Genomic DNA, 27620 nt, shown 5'->3' with positions numbered 1-27620 from the left:
TGATCTACTGAAGACAACTTATCAAAATGAAAATAAATTCTATCAAAATGTTTGCAAACCTACAAACCAACAAAATGCCTTAGCAACATGCATATAGCAGGTAACAGTATAGAATATCTGACAGATATTATTTATTGTAAAACCTCAGGGTAGGGTTCTGCTATTGTTTCTGCTTTTGTTACTATGAAAAAAAGTCAAAACAGCATGGAGCAGATAATTTATGATTATTGTAACACTATGGGCAATTGCGTGTGTATTATTTTATGTTATACAGAGGCGTGCCTGAAAGTAAGATATGTATATTTTGGGTAGGATAGGTCGTAAATACTAGGTGTCCATATCAGGGCAGGAGATCTATGGCTGTATTGTACCATGTTTATGAAGACCCCTGTAAGGGCACTGGGTGCCAGATCAAGTTGGAGTGTTGATGAAGGGGCAGGTTCGAGTTTAGAGCATGGCTGTAGGCAGGCTGATGATGTATCCAGTTGAGGGCTGCGCTCCACTTTAGCCTTTCTCTTGGGCACCATCTATAGGTGTTCTGAGCATGTCCAGGATTTAAACTTGGAGGGCACCGACAAGGCAAGAGGTAGGAGCACAGCTGGAAGCCCTCTGGCAGGGCACGTGGCAGGAGCACGGCGGGAAGCCCTCTGGCAGGGCACATGGCAGGAGCACGGCTGGAAGCCCTCTGACAGGGCACATGGCAGGAGCACGGCTGGAAGCCTTCTAGCAGGGCACACAGCAGGAGCACGTCTGGAAGCCCTCTTGCAGGGCAGACGACAGGAGCACGGCTGGAAGCCCTCTGGCAGGGCACACGGCAGGAGCACGGCTGGAAGCCCTATGGCAGGGCACACGGCAGGCTGCAGCAGACTGGCAGGGGGCAGTAATGGATGCTGATCAACGCACGGTACAAAGGACGATCCGAAGAATAGTCGCAGTCCAAGCCAAAGGTCAGAAACTAAAATATCACGGGGTACCAAGGGACAAACACTAGAGCGAGAAAGTCCAAAGCCAAGGGTCAAACACAGAAGACAGATCAGATGCAGTAGCTCAGTATACAAGGCCTGGAACACAATGCTCTAGCAATGAGGCTAGGATGATGCCTGGTTTATATTGAGCCTTAATTGACCGAACAAGGGGCAGATGTGTAAAGAGCATGCCACATCAACATGGTCCAAGGAGAAGCAGAAAGAAACAGCAACCCAAGATCCACCTGGTGGAGTAGTGGATAAGGGATTCACCTAGGAGCCACAATGTTCAGGTTCTAATCCCTGCTGTTTCTGACAACCCCAGAGGATAGTAGAAAGTCTTGTTTGGCAAGACAGAAACAACTTCAAAGGGTAACTGCAGTAACCAATCAGATGCATCCCCATCCAACCTATTTGGGACTCTTTTCCATATCAGGGACCAGGCAGCTTAGATAGTTTAGGTGAAAAGAAGTAGGGCAGGAGATAAGTAATATCATGCACCTGGAGATCTCTGGACATGTAACTATGATCATGCATGTTCAATACTGGTAAATAACATAACTTATGTACATATGTTGTATGTGTATGTCCATTAATGTTGGGATATCCTGTTTTTGTTTTCAATATATTCTGCTGCTTTCTGGAGAAGAGGATTTTTTTAGTTCAAACCCTAATATTACATAGATATATAAAATAATAATAATAATATAGGACAGGGATTGTGTTACATTCCTACTTCTAAGGTGATGATAGTGAAGAACCAAGTTTTTCATATAGCACTTTATTTATCACTACTGCACTTTAAAGAACTTTGGCACTTTGTAGCGATTCAGAAGGCGGTGCAGGTAATAGATTTGATCGATAAAGTTTTTATTGCACTGAAATGATTGACAGTGCATACAATGTTTGTGAGTGCATTTAAATAAATTTGGTATACTTTTTTTTTTATTTTATATAGTACTGCACTATTTTGTTTTCTTTCTCTCCATATACCCCCCCCCCCGTCTTCAAGGAGACGTCCAGTCCAATGATACTCTGTTTCTGCCTTGGTTGTATCTATTGGGAGTGGAGGAATCCTTGCAGAGGAATCTATTAGGGAAGTATTGTTTTTTTCATATTTTAACAAAACACATACAAACATTTCTAAAAATTAAAAAAATCCATTATTTATCTAAACTACATTTAAAGGAATAATGAATATATTCTCTTACAGTAAATATTTTGAAGCTTACAACAAAATACTGCCTTCCTTGCCTGTCAGCTTCCTGATCTATGTTTTAATTTTGCTTATTGTGTTATATAATAATATTATATTAACACGGTGCAATAAAATGATGCTGCAGTCTATTCAGTATGAAATGATATATGGAATTTAATACATTCCGTTCATCTACCAATTGAAAAACAAACTTGCTTTTCATTTTGTGATGTGTGCACAAGATTTATTATGCCAATACCTTTTCTCTTTTTATGAGTTATATTTTGTCTTAATTTAATTGCTACAATGTAATATTCCCAGGTAATATGAGCTTTGCTTGCACATGCTGTTATTTGAAACTAAACATCAGTGTTTCTCCAGACAGTGAAGAAAACAGACGAACAACACCTCCAGAATTTTCAATTTCCTTAAAACAAGATGTAATGTTTACAACAAAAAGTAATTTTCAACAAGAATACAATCCGAAGAGAAGTGAATTTACATAAAAATTTGTACAACTGTGACTGAAGATGGATTCCATTGTTTAGATATGTTTTAATATTGTCAAGTTGATATTTATCACATTTTGTCTCAATTTTTCCATTTATTTGCTTGCCATTATTATTTCCATTTTTATTAATTTACCTCGCATTCCTTTTTTCTCATTTGTATTTCATTTCCCATAGGTGTATTTAGGCCACTCGATCTGGATGTTTCGCTTTTTTTTGTTTTGCTACATTTATCAAACTATTATATTACATTGCATTGCAGAAGAATTGATGCTGTTTAGAAGGCAAAGGGAGGTCACACCAAATATTGATTTGATTTAGATTTTCCGTCTGTTCACTCATTTTGCATTTTGTTAAATTAAAAAAATAAACTATTAACATTTCTATGTTTGAAAGCATTCTTACTTTAGAGCATTTTTGACACCTCTCCAAATTTATTAACCCCTTCAGGACCAGCGTTTGAGTACTGCGTCTTCCCTTGAAGACCGCAGTTTTTTAAAAAATTTTAAGTTCATGCTCGTGATTCGCTTCAAAGCGATCACGTGCACGGAATTGAGGGGGAGTGGCTGCTACGGATCGCTGGGGGCACCGAGCGGTTAGTAGCAGCCGCCCCTCGCGATCCCAGCGTTCATAGCGACGCTGGAACGCGCATCATTGATGACATACCTGGTAGGTCCCGGTCTGACGGTGACCTATGACCTGGAAGTACCAGGTACGTTGTGGTCTTGAAGGGGTTAAAAATGAATCCAATTAAAAGCATGCATATACTTTCACTCACCTGACTGTAAACCAGTACAATAAGGATTATTTATTTAAAACATTTCTTTCAAAGCATAGCAACAATAATTACAACCAAAGTAACCACTGCTACTACTTTACTACACACATTATATATATCACCAGTTCATTGTATTTTTAACTATTTTACTTACCATCATTTGATGTTTGTGGAGGGTCTAAATTCAACAGTTCATTTAAACTTGCTTCTTTTATTACTGCTTTGTGTGACATATGTTTATCTTGAAAACCAGTAAAGGCATATTTTTGGATTTCAGATGTACTGCCATGTAAACAAATGTCTGCAAGCACCATTGAGTATGCACAGGCTACTTCCCAAGGCCATGGTGACACATAACATGAGCTCTGTGTTCAGCAAAAGAAGGCAATGATTAATAGGGTTAACATAAAATAAAAAATGCATTTCTAGAGGCATAGTGGTATATAGGGGGTTAAAAGGCATTTCTGGAGGCAGAGTGGCATAAAGGGGGTTAAAAGGCATATCATGGGGCACTCTGCCTCCAGAAAAGCCTTATGCCCCCTATATAACCCCACCTCGACTTACCACTGCTTCTCACTCCCTGGTGTCTGGTGGGGGCAGCAGGTGGAGGACAGTGTTCATGAAGTTAAAGGGACCGGCGTGCGCACACCGCGCCGCCCAATGGCCGTGCCCCAGCTCTTCGTCCTTCCCCTTTTAAGAAGTGGGACGAAGTGCTGAGGCACGGCCATAGGGCAGCGTGGTGCGTGCACGCCAGCCCCTTTAACTTCATTAGGTGCTGGGGGTCGGAGGAAGCTTTCAATCCCGCTCGCAGCTGTTTTGAATGTTGGTGTGCCGGCCGCCCGGCCCACGGACCTGCTGGCCCACCAGTATACACCATTAACTACAACCTGTGCCCTGTCACTCAACTGTTGCCTTTTCCATTTAACTATTTTAACATCCAAACATCCAATCCAATCTTGCAAATCATTTCCATCCAAATATATAACAATTATTCCTCTCACTATTGTTTCAGTTACTTTCCCAAATTAAGAGAAAAAGCAACAGATTATTTGAAAGGATAAAGATTGACAAATTGAGCTGCAAAATTATAAGGGTAGGGAGCAAAAAAGTAAATTTTAGACATAAGAAAATGTTGTTATCTATACACTAGTGAAGATAAAAGACAAAAAATAGATATTTATATAGAGAATAAGATTCCTGGAAGCACAGTAATACCCAGTTGATAGACTGTAACATGAATAAAAGGAGATCATGACTAAAGAGATAATAAAAACTGCCAAATACGCTAGGACAAGAAAAAAACAAGCCATAGAATATGTTATAATTTGGGATTATAATATTTACACATTCCATAGCTATACTATGTTAAAGAAGGCAGGGAAGCATAGTAAGACTGAATTTACAAAGTGCTGCCATTTATATTTTTAAAGCTTTAACATATGGATGTGAAGTCTGCAATATATTAAAAGGACAGACCATTTGAAGGCTTTGGGAAGATATACTGTCATTTGATAATCCCACATAAATATTCTTGATACTACCTGTTCTTGTTCAGTGTATGTGAAAAAATGCTGTCCAAATTCCATTAAAGCTCTTAAACAGGTTGCATTTAATTTTGCAGCTTCTCCCAATATAAACAAAGCTACAACTGAATCCAACCTGGATAAATGAATAATAAAAAATACATAAACTTTGAAGAAATATATATATATATATATCAGTAAGTATTTCAATAATGAAATATGTAATATTCATAACACATATAATGTAAATATTTTAACTCACAGCCATGTTTCCAGGAGATGCTTATGCCATATTCTGTCTTGCATGCTCCAGCATTCAGTTCCCTATATGTTTATGCCTTATTTTGTGTTTCTCTGTTCTTTGTACTTACCTTAAACTCACAGGTATAATACACACAATTTATCCCCTTTTCAAGAGTCGAAACGGGGGTGCGTAATACACCCAAGTATCAATTTGTTTATACTGCGTAATGTGATTCCGCAGTGTTAACCCCTTCAATGCCACAATCGTGATGGGTACCAGGTTACAATCCATGCACCAGCATTGGAAAAGTGAAAAATGATTAAAAAAATCTTCAACAGAGCTAACCTGGAAGTCAAAGTTACTTCCATGTCTGTTGCAGTCAGTTACATTCTGCAGCATATGCCCCTTCCATTCGCTGACAGTAAGAAAAAGAGAGAGTGAGAGGTCATCCAGGTCATAAGGTTTTTTTTTCCAGTTTTTTATGACTTAACTGATTACTGATAAATGACATCTTAGGTCACTGATTATTGATTGGATTCATCGATCAACGTCAGTGGCCTAAACTAGTTACTTACTAGTGATCTGACAATATTTATTTTCAACAGCTTTTAACCTAATAAAATGTTACCGGATCAATGATTAATGACTCTTTAGGTTACTGATCATTGATCATTATCACCGATCATCAACCAGTGACCTAATCTGGTAGGTGCATATCATACAAAAATGCACACTAAAGTATTTTATGTGTATTTTAATATGCATTCTCTAAAAGGATTAAAAAAAAACTTACTTTGGGAAAAAGTCACAACTCCAGAGCTGCAGCAAAACTAATCCTCTGTGATCGATCTTATATAGAAGCCAATCAGTGGCAGGAAAGTGCTCCCACTGAAATGAATGGGAGTGCATTTCATGCATTCGCAAGAAGGGTCTCATTAGACCCTTCCCTCACATAATTTGCCAAGCTAGCACCGGAGCTGACTGGCGGTAACTAAACCACGTGTTAGGTGAAGTGTTTGGCTGAACACATCTCCTACACGTCAAATAGCTAGAAGAAAGGGGGCAAATGCATGTGAGGGAATTCTGCAGAACCCTCCCATGCACTGACTAGGAGGATATCACGTAAATCCACTGGATCCACTGCACTTAGATGACAAAAGACAGAAAGACACAAAAATAACAGAGTGTAAGTATTAAAGTGACTTTCATATATTTGTAATGCACAATATAAGTTTAGAAACATACAATCTGACAGCATGTATGAACCAGCCAGCCCATCTATGAATCTCATCTCCTGTGGAAATCTCAAGTCTTATTGGTCTTTGTTCTTGTTTTCTATACATGATATACTTGTGCCTTTCTTATGCATGTTTAACAGCTTATTATAATGGAACTCTGTCCTTTCTATATTAATGAATACCTTTAAATAACAGACTATTGGAGTAAACATAAGGGAAAAACTCGTCCATTAAAATGAATAAAATTATACACAGGCTTCAAGTAAGATGTGACTTCAGAATGAATGAAAGAAAGATGTGACTTCAGAATGAATGAAAGAAAGATGTGACTTCAGAATGAATGATGCTGTATGGGAAACCTGTAGCATTTTAGAGAAAGCTGCAACGGAAACTGTAGATGTATCATGCTGAAAATGTGGTGCTAGTGTGACACAGAGTATAATTCCACAAGCCAATCTCCAGGCAAGAGGTCAAATAATTGGTTCACTGAAAGAGCATGCAATAATATCAGTAGAAAAAAGCAGCACTGTGAGGACAAACACCTCACTACTAGTGATTCTGATCATGTAAACTGATTCTAGGAAGTTCAGAGAGAATCTCAATTATATAGACAACCACAATCCATCCTGTACACACACACAGTATGACTATGATGGGAACCTTGTTAGGTCAATCTTAGGCTAGGTAATGTATCCATGTATGTAAACCAACCTAGTTGTCACACTAACATTATATATGGATATGAATTGAAGGTTGTCGGGTCAGTTTCATGCTATAATTTACAACCTGAATCTGAATTAGAGAGACAATCAATACTATATCTGAAAGTAACAAATACATGATAACATGCATTAAAGAAAACATGTTGATATGACCATCAGCACAATGCAAAAAAAGGTAAATATCAGGCTGATATATTGAACAATTAGCTCACTGGAAGGATTGTTGTAGCTAGAATGTAAGAATGTGGAGTGGTTAGACTGCATTACAGGAAACTAAAAGCCCTTGAAATTATTCAAATATTGGTGCTAGGAGCAGCTCTATTTAACACATTCATCATTCATACTACCCATAATCTGGAAGGGGACATATGGCTTTCTACAAAATAAAAGAAACATTATTTTCTAGTTTAGACTATATTAAGAAAGATCATGGTCATTATGTGGGATGTAAAGTGTGCACAGGGGTATGATTTCACATATTCCATGCTACCTTGGTCAGGTTGATTAGAAGAGGTCACAATGCGGAATAAGCATTAAAACATAAGACATGTAAGGAGTAATAGAGGTAGTATTAAGGATCAGTTGCAAATTTACATTTAGAATAAACAAACAAAAAAGAGAACATCACTAAATGAAATAGTAATAAAAAGGAACAAAATAGTAAGTGATTAGAAAAAGTATAAAATAGGACACTGTATAAATATATATATATATATATATATATATATATATATATATATATATATATTGTGACAGGGAACAGGGCATTGTGGTGGATAACATGTACATTTCCCACAAAATACTGCAGTGCAATGTATTCGATAACCCCAGGGAGAATGTTTTGTTACCAGCAAAGTAATGGTAATGTTGTAGTTATGTTTGGGTCCCTGGGGTGGAGCATTTGGAGAGAAGGGAGGGCCAGTGCTCCACTCCACAGTTTACTTGCAGCAGGTGATGCAGCCAGTCCAGGAGTTCTGGTTCAGAGATTTACTCACCTGTTACCAATGAGCAGCAGGGGGCTGCTACAAAAAGGAGCCCTGTAAGTTAGTCAGGTGAGAAGCATACAAGCAGTGAGTGAGACTGCATTTTCTCCTAAACAAATCTGCTGAACGGTTCCTAAACGAAAAAGGTCTGTGCTAAATGTTTTTTTGTTGGTAGCGGGTAAGCCGTCCAACGATAGTTAGTTTGTTTGTCAGTAAGTGCTCAGAGAGCAAGGCTTTTCTTTTTGTTTGTTTTATTTATGTTTGTTTACAGACCTTTAATAAAAAGGACTACAATTCTAAAAATAATTCAGCCTTATGTGGTATTTCAAACCTTAAGACTGTGTGGTTACATGATCCCAGCTCACATATGGTGGAGAATGCAGGCACCACATTGATAGTCTGGAAAAGGAAACAATACCACAAAACATAAGCATGGAGGATGTTATTAAGGCTTTACTACAGGCAGCAGCCACACAGCAACAAGCTACAACTGCCCAGCAACAAGCTACAACTGTCCAGCAAGAAAATATTACAGTCTTGCAGCAACTGGTGCTTGCACAGAAAGAGGAGCAACAAAATGTTACTCGTGCCATGCAGCAGGAGATCCAGGGCTTATCTGAATGGGCAAGCCTTTTAGCACCGTTCCTGAGTGGAGAGCCTCAAAAGGCATATTATGATTTGGAGCCTGCAGAAGCCTGTGACTACGGTAAGCTGAAAGCAGAAATTTTGGCCCGCCTGGGAGTCACGATAGCGGTTCGGGCCCAGAGATTTCACTCCTGGACTTATAATCAAGACAAAGCGGTACGGTCACAAATGTTTGATTTAATACATCTGGCCAGGAAATGGTTACAGCCAGAGGTTAACTCATCTAGCCACATCGTGGAACAGCTTGTGATGGACCGGTTCCTGAGAGGATTGCCTGTTTCCCTAAGGCGGTGGGTCAGCCAGAGTGATCCTAAAACTGCTGATGAACTAGTTGCCTTGGTGGAACGGTATGTGACAGCTGGAGAATTTTTGCAACTCCCTAACCAGGAGAGACTTAGGACCCCGAAGATCCAGAGTCCCAGTAAATTTGGTAAGACTGATCCAGGGAAAAGGGGGTCTCGGGAGGAGCAGATGGGGTTTTACAACCCTAGGGACACTACAGCAAAAGGCAGGAATTTTGTGAGGCTGGAAGAGACCACACCATCCTCAAGAATAATGCCTAATTATACAATTAAGTGTTTTCAGTGCAAAGAATATGGACATATTGCAAAAGACTGTCCTGAGAATGTTGTTGCAATGGAATGTAATGTTGGCGATCAGTGGGGTGCTTATTCACTTTTCTCTCGCTCCGTATATACTGTCACACAAAATGAGTGTCTGAAGGGCCATCCCTGGTGTACTTTAAAGGTAGAGGGAAAAGAAGTAAATGCTTTACTAGATTCGGGGAGTATGGTTACACTTCTAGACCAGAGTCTGTTAAAAAACACTCCAATAGATGACTCCCAGAATCTAGAGGTTGCCTGTATACATGGGGACATACACCAGTACCCCACTGCTGAGGTGATTATTGAAATGCAAAGTGGTACTGTAAATCATAGAGTTGGTCTAGTCAACGGATTAGTCCATGAAATGATAGTTGGCAGGGATTTTCCTTATTTTTTGACTTTATGGACAACTGCTGAAACGGTTAACTCAGTACCAGTAGAGGGCGCTGTTAGTGACTTTCCCTTTTCAGATTTATTGGGGGATGACTTGGACAGAGAAGCTGCTGCTAGGAACAAGCCTTCAACCCCTAGTGAAACCCTAGTGGGGAGTAACACTGAGCAGAGTGAGGCAGGTCCTTCTAATATCACGGAGCCTGATGTAGAATTGACTGACCTAGAAGGTAACCTGGGTAACTTCAGAGCTGCACAGTGGGAGGACCCCACTTTATCTGGGGTAAGAAACCAGATCACTATGAGGAATGGGACCCCTGTTAATCCTGGAAAAACCCTGACTTATCCATATTTTGAGGTAGACAATGATTTACTGTATAGAGTTGAGAAATTAGAGGCGGTTAAACAACTATTGGTACCCCAGGCATACCGACACACAGTATTAAATCTTGCACACAGCCATATTCTCGGAGGGCACCTAGGGGTTGAAAAAACAAAAGAGAGAATCCTCAGGAGGTTTTATTGGCCAGGTGTAATGGCGTCAATTACAAATTATTGTTCCTCCTGTCCTGATTGCCAGTTAACTGCCCCTTTTACAGCGTACCGTAGTCCATTAGTGCCCTTACCTATTATAGAGGTTCCATTTGAACGCATTGCTATGGACTTTGTGGGCCCTCTTGTAAAATCTGCCAGAGGACACCAGTACATATTGGTAATAGTAGACTATGCTACGCGTTACCCTGAAGCAATACCTATGCGTACAACTTCAGCAAAAGCTATTGCTAAGGAACTAATGTCCATGTTCAGCCGGGTTGGGATTCCCAAGGAAATACTGACAGACCAGGGAACTCCATTCATGTCCCGAGTTACAAAAGAATTATGTAATCTCCTTCGTATAAAGCAATTGAAAACCTCGGTATATCACCCACAAACGGATGGTTTGGTGGAAAGATTCAATAAAACCCTAAAGTCTATGCTTAAAAAAGCCATTGATAAAGATGGGAAAAACTGGGACTGCCTTTTGCCTTATTTAATGTTTGCTATTAGAGAAGTCCCTCAAGCCTCTACTGGGTTTTCTCCTTTTGAACTCTTGTATGGTAGACACCCTAGGGGATTGCTAGATATAGCCAAAGAGACTTGGGAACATGAGTCTACACCACACAAGAGCATCATAGAGCATGTAAATCAGATGCAGGAACGGATGACAGCCATTATGCCCATTGTTAGAGAACACATGAAGAATGCTCAACAACGTCAGCAGACTAGCTACAATAAAAATGCCAGAGTCCGCACGTTTAAACCAGGAGATAGAGTGCTAGTTTTGGTTCCTACTGTAGAGAACAAATTCCTAGCAACGTGGCATGGACCTTATGAAGTCATTGAGAAAGTGGGAGTAGTGAATTATAAAGTAAGACAGCCTGGAAGACGAAAGGAGGTACAAATTTACCACGTGAATCTACTTAAGCCATGGAAAGAAAGAGAAGTGCTTGTGACCATAGAAGCATCAAACCTCCCTCCAAAGGATAATGACCCTGCCGTCATTATATCTGAAACCCTGACTATACATCAGAAGAGGGAGGTAAAAGACTTTATTAGATTAAATAAAGATGTTTTCTCCACAGTTCCAGGGAGAACTGCTGTAATAAAGCATGATATTGTCACTGAACCGGGGAAAAGGATCCATCTTAAGCCGTATAGAATACCAGAAGCTCGTAGACAAGCAATCAAAGCAGAGGTGAAGAAAATGTTGGACCTTGGGGTAATCGAAGAATCCCAAAGTGACTGGTGTAGCCCAATTGTGCTTGTACCAAAGCCTGATGGTACAATCAGATTTTGCAATGATTACCGGAAACTTAACACAATATCCAAGTTTGATGCATATCCCATGCCGAGGGTTGACGAACTTGTGGAAAGACTTGGGAAAGCCCGGTATCTCACCACTCTGGATCTAACCAAAGGCTATTGGCAAGTGCCCCTCACAGAGCGGGCAAAGGAAATTACTGCTTTTTCTACTCCAGATGGACTTTTTCAATATAAAGTGTTACCTTTTGGTTTACATGGGGCTCCAGCAACATTTCAAAGAATGATGGACCGAATCCTAAAACCACATACCCTTTACGCAGCGGCTTACTTGGATGATGTGGTTATACACAGTGAAGATTGGGAGTCTCACTTACCAAAAGTGCAGGCCGTCCTTAATTCCATACGAAATGCTGGCCTGACGGCAAACCCTAGTAAGTGTACTATTGGCCTAGAGGAGGCTAAGTATCTAGGGTATTCCATTGGGAGAGGGTTAGTCAAGCCACAACTTGCTAAAATTGAAGCCATACGGAATTGGCCACGGCCATTGACTAAGAAACAGGTCAGAACATTCCTTGGTCTTATTGGCTATTACAGGAGATGTATTTCGAACTTTGCAACTATAGCTGGTCCCTTAACTGATCTCACAAAAGCTAAAGCCCCTGTCATGGTGAAGTGGTCCCCTGAAGCTGAACAAGCATTTCAAAGTCTCAAGGAAGCTATTTGCATTCAACCTGTACTGGTCACACCGAATTTCTCAAAGGAATTCATCCTACAAACCGATGCATCTGATGTAGGATTGGGAGCAGTGCTTTCCCAGATAACTCAAGATGAAGAGCACCCAATCTTGTACCTAAGTAGGAAACTTCAACCCAGAGAAAAGAATTATTCCATAGTGGAGAAGGAATGTTTAGCTATTAAATGGGCCGTTGAAACTCTGAAATACTATTTGTTGGGCAGAAGGTTTAAGCTAGTGACCGATCACGCACCACTAACTTGGATGAGTCAAAACAAGGAGAAAAATAGCAGAGTTACACGTTGGTTCCTTAGTTTACAACCCTATCATTTCTCGTTAGAGCACAGGGCAGGCTCTAAACAGGGTAATGCTGATGGTCTTTCACGTAAACATTCACTTATGACCGTGGTCGCTCACCCCACAAGGTTTGAGCTGGGGGGGAGGATGTGTGACAGGGAACAGGGCATTGTGGTGGATAACATGTACATTTCCCACAAAATACTGCAGTGCAATGTATTCGATAACCCCAGGGAGAATGTTTTGTTACCAGCAAAGTAATGGTAATGTTGTAGTTATGTTTGGGTCCCTGGGGTGGAGCATTTGGAGAGAAGGGAGGGCCAGTGCTCCACTCCACAGTTTACTTGCAGCAGGTGATGCAGCCAGTCCAGGAGTTCTGGTTCAGAGATTTACTCACCTGTTACCAATGAGCAGCAGGGGGCTGCTACAAAAAGGAGCCCTGTAAGTTAGTCAGGTGAGAAGCATACAAGCAGTGAGTGAGACTGCATTTTCTCCTAAACAAATCTGCTGAACGGTTCCTAAACGAAAAAGGTCTGTGCTAAATGTTTTTTGTTGGTAGCGGGTAAGCCGTCCAACGATAGTTAGTTTGTTTGTCAGTAAGTGCTCAGAGAGCAAGGCTTTTCTTTTTGTTTGTTTTATTTATGTTTGTTTACAGACCTTTAATAAAAAGGACTACAATTCTAAAAATAATTCAGCCTTATGTGGTATTTCAAACCTTAAGACTGTGTGGTTACATGATCCCAGCTCACAATATATATATATATAGTTATATATATATATATATAGAATACATAAAAAAATGGCAAAAGAGGTCTGCACAAAAGGACAGACACTCTCTGGTCTTTTGAAAAAATAAAGCATTCATTTATTGAGACATAGAAAAAGGCTAACCCTTTGAGCCTTTATCATACAGGTACAGAGGAAATATTATGAGAATGGAATCAGAAAGTATTTTCTAATAAACAGACAGATCATTTTTGTCTTGAACACATCGGAATAATAAAAACACACTGATGAGTTTAGAAAATGCCTGGTATTGGACAGCATCCCTTCGTCATGCTGCTTTAGGTTTTAACCACAGAAGCACTTTAATTAACTAGAGTCTCAGATTTCAGTAAGAAGTTCTTTAAATTATTGAGAACTTTTCCTAGCTACACTTCACAGATGGTGTAATAAGCAATCAAATAATAGAAAAAAGTCTTAGGTAGATATTTCCCAAGTGACTGTCAAGTGACTGCAAACTTTGTTTTATCCTCCTTACCGTGTTGATAAATTATGGAAACTCAAATTGGCAAAGCAAGATCTATACGAATACAAAATCTAAGGGCTGGGAAATTTAATAATGATAAACCACAGAGGCAGACCAAATTTAAGTAAGCATTAATATATTGATGAAGGAAACCTGCAACAAATAAGTAGACTGTCCCTGCTGATAGAAACAAAGGCAAAACTTAAAATGCACTGTGAGCAAAAAAGTTTTTTGTTTTTTTTAAAGGTTTAAAAATTGTTATTGCCATATTAGCCCCAGGCAAAGTTTGAAGATGTATATGTACATGAGCTTCAGACCTCAGATGTCTTTTGTTCTGGAGTTATGGCAAATTGATAAGTGGTGAAGCCTAAATATGTGAATAAAGACAAAGGCAATTCCTGGAATTGAGTGATTAAAGGTAAAGTGAAGTCTTAGTCTAAAGAGCAAGTAGAGTGTAAATTAAGAAAGCAAAGTAGACACAAGACGTGGGAACAGAATTTAACCATGTGTTGAATTTTTGTTGAACTCACTATAACTGTAATGTTATGCTGGCAGCAACCTTTTATTTTCCTTATTCCATGCCCACACTTACTACTAAGCTTAAGATTCCAGTTCTGTTTCCTACTTTTTTGTGAATTTATACTACTATTTATATTATATATATATATGCATTTTGTGTCTACTTCGCTTTCTTAATTAACCATTCACCATGGAGGGGTGGAATTTAAGTCAACTGATGTTCATATGCAAATGTTAACTCAACCTTTAGGTACTATGTATCTGATATACAATGTATCCCTTGGCTCTTCTTATGATTAGTTATGACTCATGAGTTGTTTTCAATTTAGAAGTTTAAAAATGATGTCCAATGGAAAAGAAAAAAAATTTCAGCATTAAGTACACAGTACTGTACACAGGTATTGAAACAAGTAAAATGTATTTTATTTTTTGCAGCAATATGTTTAATCTGCAAATCAGTAGATCACCAGTCATGATACTTTGGCTGACTTTCCAAGCTCAAACATCATACTGAGCTACTTATGACAATACTAATGCAGTAATGTATATCTAACAAAGTCCTTTCCTCTTTAAAACGTTCATAAATCAGCGGGTCCCTCTATGTGATTAAGACCAAGTCATTCTATTCTTTACCACAAGATACTATCATAAGTAGTCAGTGAGTTTTTCTTATATGACACAAAACGCTGGGCTCAATTCAATGAGCAGCCTAAACCTTAAGTTTAATAGATGTGAAAATTGTTATCAATTCAAAAACCTATCTAAAAATATGGTTTTCACTTCAGCCCTATAATATAGACTATGACCAATAAATAATGCTACAGTGAAAGCTAATGGGAACATCTGTACTCTGTATCTGAAGCGATTCAATGGATTCCACAAAAAATAGAGCATGTAAAATTGATACATTGTAGTCAGATTTTTTTTTACATAGAAAAGGTAGCTGTAGAGATTTGTAGGCAAGTTTAAACTGATTTAACCCATTCAATCCCCTATAGACGTACCGGGACGTCCAAAAAACGCCCACTAAGAAACCCCTATGGACGTCCCGGTACGTCCAGCCCTTCGTGCAGCGTCAGGGACAGATCGTTTGACAGCCTGGACTCCGGTAAGCTGTTACACTGTAAACTGCCCGATCGCGCAGTTTCAAACGCGCGATCGGGCATTCCCTTCCGGGTTATGTCAGCAGTCATCCTGCGGGGATATCCTGCCCTCCAATGAGGCACAGAGACGCTGCGATCTCTATGCAGGTCCTCACACAGTGTCTCACAGTGTGATCGGTGCAGGGGGATCGCGGGGAGGGGAGTGAGAAACCATCTCTCTCACTCCCCCTCCCGTCCTGTAACAGAAAAGCTGAGAAAAAAACGGTTAGCCATTTAAAAATAATATTAAATAAATCATTAAAATAATAATATATAATACTAAAAAAAATTATAACGTGAGCTGTGATGTCACTGTGACATCACTGGCATGTTCAGGAGGTCCCTAGGAGGACCTCTAACCATTACTGTGTAAAAAAAATATATAAAAAATAAAAAAAAATGCAAAAAAAAATTAAAATAAACAAAATTAAAAAAAAATATATAAAAAAAGATAATAAAAAAAATTCTTAAAAAAACCTTACATCCCATTGCCCTAGCATAACATCTAGCCAGTATAACACTCCTGCCCCAGTTCACAACCCCCAAACCCGCATAAAAATTATACAAAATTGTACACCTAATAGTATGCTCCCTGGTGCTGGGAAAGTCTGGACACCTGAATTGATAAACTTGGAAGGGATTTTCCATCACTTTACCTAATTTTGTGAGGATTCAGAGGGAAAACGTAAAAAAAAAGTTAGTTTATTTTTCTAATCTTCGCTAGTTTTTACTAAATTTCTCATTCTAAATTTTCAGCTAATCATCCAACTAGTAGCGTACCTAGCGGGGGGGCGGGGGGGGGCGTCCGCACCGGGTGCCGCTCATCAGGGGGGTGCCAACTTGCCGGCACCTGGCACCCCTCCAGAGACGGACAGTAATGTCCGCTGCTGGAGGAGCAGGCTCGCAAGGGAGCGATATCGGAGGTCTTTAACAGACCTCCGGCTCCCTTGAGTGATTTTAAGCTGGGTTCAACCCATGCGATCCGCGCGGCAACAGCTGCTGTGCGCCGGGATTTGTTGTCAGATCCCGGCGCACAACACTGAAGCCGCGCCCACTGAACCGGAAGACAGAAGAACTGAAGAAGAGGAGCGAAGAGGAGGAAAAGAAGCTGTAAGGAGAAAAGAGGAAAGGTAGGAAAGCATTCAGTGAGTGAGAGTGGATTGGTATATGTGTGGATTGGTATGTGTGGATTGGTATGTGTGGATTAGTATATGTGTGGATTGGTATGTGTGGATTAGTATATGTGTGGATTGGTATGTGTGGATTGGTATGTGTGGATTGGTATGTGTGGATTAGTATGTGTGGGTTGGTATGTGTGGATTAGTATATGTGTGGATTGGTATATGTGTGGATTGGTGTATGTGTGGATTGGTATGTGTGGATTGGTATGTGTGGATTAGTATATGTGTGGATTGGTATGTGTGGATTGGTATATATGTGGATTGGTATGTGTCTGGATTGGTATGTGTGTGGATTGGCATGTGTGTGGATTGGTATGTGTGTGGATTGGTATGTGTGTGGATTAGTATGCGTGGATTGGTATATGTGTGGATTGGTATGTGTGGCTTGGTGTGTGTGTGTGGATTGGTGTGTGTGTGGATTGGTGTGTGTGTGGATTGGTATGTGTGTGGATTGGTATATGTGCGGATTGGTATGTGTGGCTTGGTGTGTGTGTGGATTGGTGTGTGTGTGGATTGGTGTGTGTGTGGATTGGTGTGTGTGTGGATTGGTATGTGTGCGGATTGGTGTGTGTGAGAGTGATGGGTGTTATGCTGTACCATTTCAAATGTATTTTTCATTATATAATTATGCTCTAGTACATCATAACTCCCATCACTCTATACTGTTCCACACAGTGGCAGAGCTGGGAGACAGAGGCCTTGCACCCCCACGGCAGGACTCCTGAAAGGTAAGTGAACTTCAAAGGGGGAGAGGGTAGATAGTTAGGAGGGGGTAGATAGGGAGAAGGGAGTGAGACGGGGGGATAGGGGGTAGATAGGGAGAAGGGAGTGAGAAGGGGTAGGTAGGACAAAATGGAGTGAGAAGGGGTAGATAGGGCAATCATACTCCTATCATGCCAAGTCTGCGAGTACATCCTGGAATCTGGGTATGCCTGGGCATGATAGAAATGTGATTGCTGTTAACAATCATATATATATATATATATATATATATATATATATATATATATATTAATATTGTTATTTAATTGTTTTGTCCTATTTTGGTGTGTTACTTACTTGAAATAAAAGTGTTAGATTGTTTTTTTATGGTGTGGGGGGGTCATATTCGGTTTCGGCCAGGTAAATGCTGCATTTTCGGTTTCAGTCCAGAATTCGTTTCGGTGCATCCCTACTACTAATGAAGTGGTAGGCCTACACCACATCAATGTTTGGCTTAGTATATAGTGATAGGAGTTATGCTGCACTATTGTCAATGTCTGGCTCAATGTATAGTGATAGGGATTATGCTGTACCACCGTCAATGTGTGCCTCAGTATATAGTGATAGGTGTTATGTTGTACCACCGTCATTGTCTGCCTCAGTATATAGTGGTAGGTGTTATGCTGTACAACCGTCAATGTCTGCCTCAGTATATAGTGATAGGTGTTATGCTGTACCACCGTCAATTTCTGCCTCAGTATATAGTGATAAGTGTTATGCTGTACCACCGTCAATGTCTGCCTCAGTATATAATGATAACAGTAAGTGTTATGCTGTACCACCTTCCGTGTCTGCGCCGGTATATAACGGTAGAAGCTATGCAGTTTTAAAGTGTGTGTGGGGGGGGGTGCCACATACAGGATCCGCCCCAGGTGCCAAATACTCTAGGTACGCCCCTGCATCCAACTATGATATCAAACGAAAGCTCTATCTCTCCTTGCAAAAACAATATATAGTTTACATGGGTACACTATTCACAGGAAAAGAGAATCATCGCTAAACCGACATACCCCAAAAATGGCAAAATTGCTCTGGGCTTTGAGGTACCAAAAACCCCTGGGATTGAAGGGGTTAATACACGGTTAAAAGGTAAAACGAATACACAGCAAGTGAACAGAAGAGTCGAGTCTAAATAAACAGAGAAATTGACCCTTTTGTTGCAAGATGAAATGTAATATGTGCCAGCAATGCATTACAGAATAGTGCAGGGGCAGGCTGGATTTAATTATTATTAAAAATCAAGAAAAGGTGCAAGCATTAAGTATAACTGGTTTCCCAATGAAAATTGACAGAATTCTGACATAACCTGGACCTGATAATTCGTCATAATTTTTTACTTTATATTGATAAACTCTTAACAAATTGCTGGCAAACATCCCAAAATCCATTGAAGGGACAGTCTAGCACTACATACAGCCCCAATGCATATTAAAGTACTTTGAACAGTAAAACAAAAAGACAAATAAAAGGTGTTTGTGAGGGCATACATGAATCTAAACACAATTCAATAATTTTTGCTACTTATGTGAATGCACAGTGCTAAAAATATTATTTTTCTCTTGAACAGGCAAGACTTCTTCAGGTAAAGGTAGTAGAAAGCTGCCCATTGGCTGCTAAGCCCAACCATATTTCAGAGTGCTTTGAATTTGGAGACATATAGCTGGCCATCTTGCATAGTACTTATCTCCTATGTAGGAGACTGGCTCCCAACTCAGTATACTATATCCTGATCCAATTATCCAAGACATTGAGAATGGCAGCCGTTGCCCTGCATGTAACAATTTTATCATTACATTAAAAAGTTAATTACAGCAGTTCAAAATTACTTAAAAACAATGATACCCCATGATACTGTTATTCTTATATAATTATTGTCTTTTTTAAGTAAAATTAGGTATTGTATACATAATACATAGTTAAGAAAACAGAGTTGATAATATAGTATAAAAATAATTGTATGATATTGCCTACATACCAATTTTCTTGATGATGTCCTAGTTCAAGGCTAAAGAGATTATTAATAACTTCTTGCAATTTGATATTACTCATCTGAACATGCAGCCAAATCAGAAGACAGTTCCAAACAAATGAGTTTATCTTAAGGTATGCTTTATTTTCCTCCAATGGAAAAAAAAAAATAAATAAATAAATAAATACATTTTAATGTGATGGAAAAAAGAATACAATATTAAGTGGCAGCCTTTTTTATGGCCTGCCAGTAGATAATTATGACATTACCCAGACGCACAGGGGAAGAATCCACCAATTACAGTCCACTAGACCTTAAATTTAAATTAAGAACAAATAATTATATATAAGAGCAAGGAGGCAACTTTTTGGGCCACTACTTGCAGCTCTTTCATGTATTGTACTTGTAATTCCACATGGAACCGCCACAAAGTATAAATTAACAAGGGCTTTAGGTAGCATTTTCATCAGACCTGGATGATCTCTGAGCTTTATATTAAGGTATTTGTATACATGTGTTTTGGACAGGGCTGGATACTGCACACTCAGATTATTGTCTGGCAAATCTGCTTTGAGCTACTTTATTACCCTTGCCCCTCGGGATTATTGGAGCTAATCCTCTTCTGATGAAACGCATACAGTTTAACTCTTTGCATAAAATTATTATATTCTCACCTGAAACTGTTTTAGTGTTTCCACTGGAGATAGAGAAGAGGCACATACGGTTTCTCCAACTTTTAACATGACATGAATCGAGAACAATATATATGGATATGCCTGATATGTGGCTTCACATAAAGAAAGAGCTAGAAAAATGCATATCGGAAAAAAAAAAATCTAAATTATATCACATATAAATAATAATAATAATGAATAATATGAAGTCAATACATAATCAATCAAAAACTATATCAAGCAAAGTATGGCTATTTCAATGTTTGCAGAAAAATAAACACAAATAACTTTGATATACTTGGTACTATAGGTATTGAAAGCCCCTTTGAAAAAAGTTTTTATTTTTATGCAGTTTTGCCCTTTTGATTCACCACCTCGTATTTGTATACCATAACTAAAAGAAAAACATGTATATTTTTTCAAACGCCCGCCCCTTTATTATTTTAAATAAAGCATTTCTAACATGTTTGCATTTCATAATCTAACATCCCCATTTATGATTAAAAAACACTTTTGCTTCTTTAATGTAAACCTTTTAAATACGAGGAGAGTCTTTCCTTCTGGTCTTTGAATCCTTGGAGTTCTCCAGTAAGATAACAAATATAAAGCCTTAAAAATGTCAGGAACCCAAGCTGTTAAAAAATGCAAATGTTACATGTTTTCAGGATATTGGCACATTGATCATCAACAATTCCACAAAACCTAACTGGGGTGGTGGATGAATATTCATGTCACTGCCAATTACATGTCTTTCAGTGTAATCAAAAGAACAGTACCAGTACTGTTTTCTAGAACTGATAACTAGGGGCAGCTGCTGCCAGCGACATAACAAATAGGGAAGATCATTTTAAATAAAGGCATGGAGAATCAGCAACCCTCTACTTTTCTAGTAAAAAAAAGGAAATAACATGAAATCAGTTCAGTTAATTGTAAAAATGCCTCATTAAATTAAAATGTTCCCATAGGATAGCTGCAGATAAAAAAAACCCATCAAATTTCTCTAAAACGCCTTATGCAAATGTCTGTAATATGCCTCATTCTTTTTGTTTAGAAAAATAAGCCATGTGATTTTATAAACTAAGCTGATAATATGACTTTGTGGTATTAAAATGTATTTGGTCCGAAAGAGATAGAAGATAGCAATACCTTGTAAAGTTTGACCTCATTGGTGAACAGGTAAGGCTTCTTAGCTACATCACTGCAAATTCTATAAAGAACTGACTCAGCAACAAAGAACAACACAGGCATGTGTTCTTGATTAATTGTAGCCATGTCCATTGAGATAAACAAAATATCTAGAGCATCTACAAGAAAACAAATGAATAAAATGTATATCATAATCCATCATGTAGATGGACTGCTTATACAGCAGTAGGTAAATCATTAATGACTTGGAAACAGTTTTTGGCATGATTCCCGTAAAATGTCTCCTTAGCCTTTTTGTTGTACAAGTAGTTTTACAGCATGCAATGTTTAAAGGGGAACTCCCACAATACTTTTAAATCATTTAGTTCTTGTCATATGGCTGTAAGGAATATTTATGTGTAAGTTAAGTTGTGTACGTAGGAACTATCCTTCCTCACTAGGTTTCACAGGTGTACTCACCTACCGGTGATCCCCTACTACTTGTACAATTAATTCTTGTGACTAGGTAGCCTCTTGGATATTGGGACTCAGGACTGATTCAGTCGCATGTGATGCAGCGAGCGGTCACAGTGCGTCCTGGGGTAAGTGTTTGGTGTCGCTGAATGCCTCGTGATCGAGGCATTTCAGCAACACAATTGAAGTTTAGGAGGTGATAGTTGATCGCCTCCGAAACTTTTAAAAAGGGCGTCCGCCGCCATACAGTGTATGGCGAATGTTGACACCCACGGGGAGGGGCCAGGCATGGCCCATGATGCCGATCTCAGTGTTGCGGAATGCCTCGACATCGAGGCATTACAGCAACACCGTTTAAGCGAAGATCACTTTCGTTGATCACTTTCTAAGCTTGTTTAAGACTCATGACGTGTCAGGCACGTCATAGGTCGTTAAGTAACTGTTTTGCATGATGTGCCTGACCCGGCAATGGACTTTAAGGGGTTAATATGTATGGGAAACAAACACAATAAAGTAATTGTCAGAATTAACACCACAAGTTATGCAGTGCATATATTCCCCATTGTTTTCCAATCATCCCCCTGACAATGACACCCCCTTCCCATACATATAACAAAAACATTAACCCCAACAACAAAACCAATTGGGAAAGAGCATATCGAGATGCACCTTTCCCACACCAGGTTCTTAGCCACCAACCAGCTCGAAACCACCAACACCAACCAAACCAGAAACACACTATTTCTTATTAACCTTGCACTGACCAGCCCTGCTACTGTGACACTAATGAGAAGACCCTCAATCTTCCTACTAATAACAGGGAGGGGGGGGGAATACAGGTAAGAAAAACTGATTAAAAGTAACATTCACAAAATGGAGGGACCTATTTATACCAATGTTCCTTAACCCCATTATCCCAAGCCCACCTCCTCACCCAGTCAAGGCCCCTTCCACTTAGCTATGCTGGTTACATTGGCTACAATACAGCGGGATTCCTTCTTTAAGTAATGTAAGAAATTGATTGCTGCTTATATTTTTGAAGGTTTGAACATATAATATAGACTTTATTGTTAGTAAAAACACAGTGAGATGTCAGTTCTTCACTTGTCAGCACAGGCAATTTATTCATTTATGTGGTCTTTTTGACAGATCCAACCATGCAAATAAAAGAGCGCTCTAGGATTTAAGCGAGAGACCTGCTAAAAAAAAATTGTAATACAACTTTCACAACTCTTATTTGAGCATATACAAAAACCATGGGTGGTAAGAAACTAAATGTGTGCAGTATTGAGACACTGTTTAATTAGGATATTTAGCACTTCTTTTCTTAAATATGCATGTATCAATATTTTATTAAAAAATAAGATTAAACATGGATCAACGGAAAACATTTTTTAAATTATTACATAGTATATGTATATGGAAGTATACATGCATGCATGTGGTATAGTGATAGCATCCAGCCAACACAGACTAGGTCAGGGGCGCCCAACATGCCAAATGCGGCCCGCGAGACCTCGTGGTGCGGCCCGCGTAAGATCGGCAGCCAGGGCAACCGTTCTTACACGGGCCTCACCTCGAGCCCTGCTACAACAAGAGCCCTGCTACTTACCTGTGGGAGGGTCTTTTGTACTGCATAGAGGAAGCGGAACCCAGCAGAGTTCACGTGACATCACATGACTCCAGTCCTGCTTCCTTCCTGGTGCAGTACCAGAGAATGCAGAGGGAGGCTGCGCCCCCTGCTTAAGTCTGTGAGCGGCATCGAGGAGCTGCAGTGCAGGTAAGGGGGTGGGGAGGGTGTTTGAATGAGTATGCGTGATTGAGGGAATTAATCTGTGAATGAATGAGTATATGAATGAATGAGTGTGTGTGTGATAGCATGGATGTGTAAGTGCTGGAACCTAGGCATGATGGGACTGTGATTGTTGTTAGCAATCACACTCCTATCATGCCAAGTCAGCCAGTACATGCTGAAACCTAGCTAGCTGCCCCCCTTGTGTATTGATGCTGCCAGCAGTATGGGGTCTGCACATCACTTACAGCCACCCTGTACCAGCATGTACTGGCTGACTTGGCATGATAGGAGTGTGATTGCTAACAGCAATCACAGTCCCATCATGCCTAGGTTCCATCATTTACTGTTTGGATGTGTAAGTGCTGAAACCTAAGAATGATGGGACTGTGATTGCTGTTAGCAATCACACTCCTATCATGCCAAGTCAGCCAGTACATGCTGAAACCTAGCTAGCTGCCCCCCCTTGTGTATTGATGCTGCCAGCAATATGGGGTCTGCACATCACTTACAGCCACCCTGTACCAGCATGTACTGGCTGACTTGGCATGATAGGAGTGTGATTGCTAACAGCAATCACAGCAAGCACAGTCCCATCATTATTATTATTATTATTATCTTTTATTTATATAGCGCCAACAATTTACGCAGCGCTTAATACAATATATAAGTTCAAAGGGTATGACAAGACGAGAATTGACAGACTAAGACAAACCGATACATTAGAGCCCTGCTCGCAAGGTTACAATCTTGAGGGAATGGGGTGACAAACATAAGGCACAGAGAAAGGATGAGAGGTGGTGCGGGGGGTATCAGTGACGGGTGAGAGGTAGTGTGGGGGGTATAAGGCACAGAGAAAGGGTGAGAGGTAGTGTGGTGGTTGTCTCAATGACAAGGAAGTTCTAGCAGCTAAGGTGGAATGCTTCTCTGAAGAAGTGGGTTTTAGATTCCAGAGATATGGGGCAGCTCGAGTGAAATCTTGTAGACGGGAAAAGGAAGAGGTGATAAGTGAGGAGGAGAGCCTTTGTTAGGGAACAGTTAAGAACTGGAGGGAGTTTATGGTTGGAGATGATAGGAATAAAATTGGTTAGGTTGACCATGTTGGTTAAGTTTGGTGGTTGCGAGTGATAGGAATAGGGAGGAATATGTGGGGGACAGAAGTAGCAGAGCAAACACAGGCAGGTTTCATATATAAAGGTTAGTGTAGAGGTATGGGATGGCTGTGATGGCATCATGCCTAGGTACCAGCATTTACCGGTTGCCTGGGTATGATAGGAGTGTGATTGCTGTTAGCAATCACACTCCTATCATGCCAAGTCATATTGCTATTTTTTTTTGTCCAGTTGTGGTGTGTTACCTACTTTTATTTAAAAAAAATTTATTATTATTTTTAAAGGTGGGGGGTCATTTTCGGTTTTGGCTAAGTGAACCGTGAATGGTTTGGTCCAGAATTCTCATTTTGGTGCATCCCTAGAATAAATAGAACTATTTCATTTTTAATTATCCTGAATTTGTAGTCACACAACTTTCTAGGCCCAGAAATCAGTGAGAGGAAAAGTAAAGGTTTTGTGTCATTTGCTTTATTTTAATCTGCATATGTTATTAAAGGCCAGATTTTCTCACAGTGAAAAATGAGTGCGGCCCTCGCACGTATACAATTCTGGTGAAGTGGCCCACTGCAGAAAAAACTTGGACACCCCTGGACTAGGTGAACACAATGACACAACATGACATGATCATTAAAGCTATTAGGATTTCGAACAAACCTCTGTTGCGTGACATCCCAACATATTAAAGGACAAACTTCTTAGAACACCCTGTGACTAAATTGGATCATAGGTTGTGTTACCTCTGTTAGCATGAGGATCATACAACTTCTTATATCACAATGAGCACTGTTGAAAGATGGTTCTGTATTGGTATACGGTATGCATACTTTCACCCATTTACACCAAAGAGGTCTCCTTAGTCCTACCTCGTAACAAAACCTGCAAATGGTGTCTACCGATTCTTTGTAGGCTTACATTTTAAATAAATAAATATATATAAATATATATTCATGTTTACATATTACACTGCTTTTGAAATAGCAGTAGTAGCAGTAAAATGTTATGAATAATAATAGGTTTACCTTCTTGGATTTTCCCTTTGCATTGAGCAAGCAAAATTAATTCAGTCCATGCACAATGGAGATTCACATGACTTCCATAACCATTTGAACTAAGTCCTGTTCTTCTCTATAAAAAACCCAACATAAAATGAATTATTTTTATAAATCCGTTTATAAAGTGATTACTGGTGCCGTGTCTCACCATGTCAAGAAGCTTTTATGCACGAAATGCTTTTTAATTTACAGCAAAGTGAAACATTTTGTTCACATGACACATTGGGCAAAACTGGCCAGCAAATCACACAACAGATGGAGCAGTGCATTGGAATTCTAAACTGCAGCTTATTGTCAGCTGAAGAAATCATATTAAATTACCGTATTTACTCGATTATAAGATGACCCTGATTATAAGACGACCCCCAAAATCAAAATATTAATTTAGGAAAAAAACAAAAAGCCTGAATATAAGACTAACCTATAGGAAAAAGGTTTTACTAGTAAATATTAATTCATCTAAACTAATTTTCATATTTAATAAAAGCTATGATTGAGAAAAATATATATATTTTTTTTCCTTTTATTTGCCAACCTGCCCCCCCCCAGTTATGCACATCTGCCCCCAGGCTTGCCACTCTGCCCCCAGAAATGCCTTATACCCCCCTATTTGCCACTCTGCCCCATGATGTGCCTTTTAACCCTCTATATGCCACTCTGCCTCCAGAAATGTCTTATACCCTCCTATATGCCACTGTGCCCCATGATATGCCTTTTAACCCCCTATATGCACCTCTGCCCCATGATATGCCTCATACCCCTATATGCCAAAATATAAAAGGCATATCATGGGGCTGAGTGGCATATAGGGGGTTAAAATGCATTTCTGGAGGTATATATATATATAACTGCTAACAGCAATCACACTCCTATCAAGCCAAGGCAGCCAGTACATGCTGGAACTTGGGGATGATAGTAGTGTGATTACAGCCTCCCTATGCCATGCTACCACCCCCACCCCCCTTACACATCCATGCTATCACACACACACTCATTCACAAACATTTAAATACTCATTCATTCCATTAATCACACATACTTCACACATTAATCACAAAAACCCTCCCCCACTGTAACTAAGGGGTACTTACCATCCGTTCCCCCGAACCGCCGTTCTACTGAAGCCCCTCGTCGCCTGCTGCAACCAATATACTGCTCTGCTCCCGTACCGGTGGATGATACCAGGTTCCTGCACTGCTGGTCCTCTAGCCGTGACACCCACCCCCTTACCTGAACTGCAGATCTCCCACTCGAAGACTTCTGCAGGGGCCAGGCTGTGCGAGCAACTTCTCTGGCCCCGCCCCCAGAGGAAGGAGTGGGGAGGTAGAGTTATGTGAGGACGCTGCTAGCTTCCTGTTCTCCTGCTGCTACTAGAAGAGACGCTGCTCGCGACCAAAGCCCGGTAAGCAGCACGGCCCCAGCAGAATGAGGTTTGATTAGAAGACGACCTCAATTTTAAGACGAGGGGTATTTTTCAGAGCATTTGCTCTGGAAAAAACCTCGTCTTATAATCGAGCAAATACGGTACTTACAAAGTACTCAAGAGACAAAAGATGTCATAGCCCAAATGATTGCTCACATAGTAGATACTAGCAGATGGTACTAGTGTTTCTATTAGAACTGATGTTAAAACTATTTGGTTAATATTGGGTTAATATTTTCAACAATCTTGTGGTAAGCTCATTTAGAAAGTTCCCAGATATGATTGTATAACTGTGAAAGGCTATTGTGTTCTCAAGGCTAACCGAACTACACAGTCAAGTCAAAACCTAGTTTCCAGTAACAAACTTAATCAATAAACAGCAAGACGAGAAAATCAGTTCATAGCATAAAATTCCAGGCACCCTCTTTTTTCTACGTTTAATGCGTTGACATTTACTAGACTCTGGCCTGGGCCTAAGTTGGCAGGTTGACTTATTGAAAGGATTGTCCTTCA

At 39.8% G+C, this 27620-nt stretch overlaps 1 protein-coding gene across 1 annotated transcript in view; it reads right to left on the bottom strand.

Moving 5' to 3' along the window:
- Positions 1-27620, bottom strand: part of LOC149302986 (transmembrane protein 232-like) — a 68227-nt gene that overhangs the window by 37071 nt on the left and 3536 nt on the right. Inside the window, exons 4-8 of the mRNA XM_089481732.1 lie at positions 25652-25757; positions 21276-21433; positions 20673-20761; positions 4992-5109; positions 3339-3396 (exon numbers count right to left, since the gene is read on the bottom strand). Of these exons, the coding sequence (XP_089337858.1) occupies positions 3339-3396; positions 4992-5109; positions 20673-20761; positions 21276-21433; positions 25652-25757 (529 nt within the window). The remainder of the gene's footprint in view (positions 1-3338; positions 3397-4991; positions 5110-20672; positions 20762-21275; positions 21434-25651; positions 25758-27620) is intronic.

The sequence above is a fragment of the Sceloporus occidentalis genome, unplaced genomic scaffold (genome assembly GCF_023333645.1).
Source record: "Sceloporus occidentalis isolate IW3139 unplaced genomic scaffold, rSceOcc1.0.p SCAF_16, whole genome shotgun sequence".
NCBI classification, from domain to species: Eukaryota; Metazoa; Chordata; class Lepidosauria; order Squamata; family Phrynosomatidae; genus Sceloporus; species Sceloporus occidentalis.
This window is presented reverse-complemented; position numbering and strand designations above follow the sequence as displayed.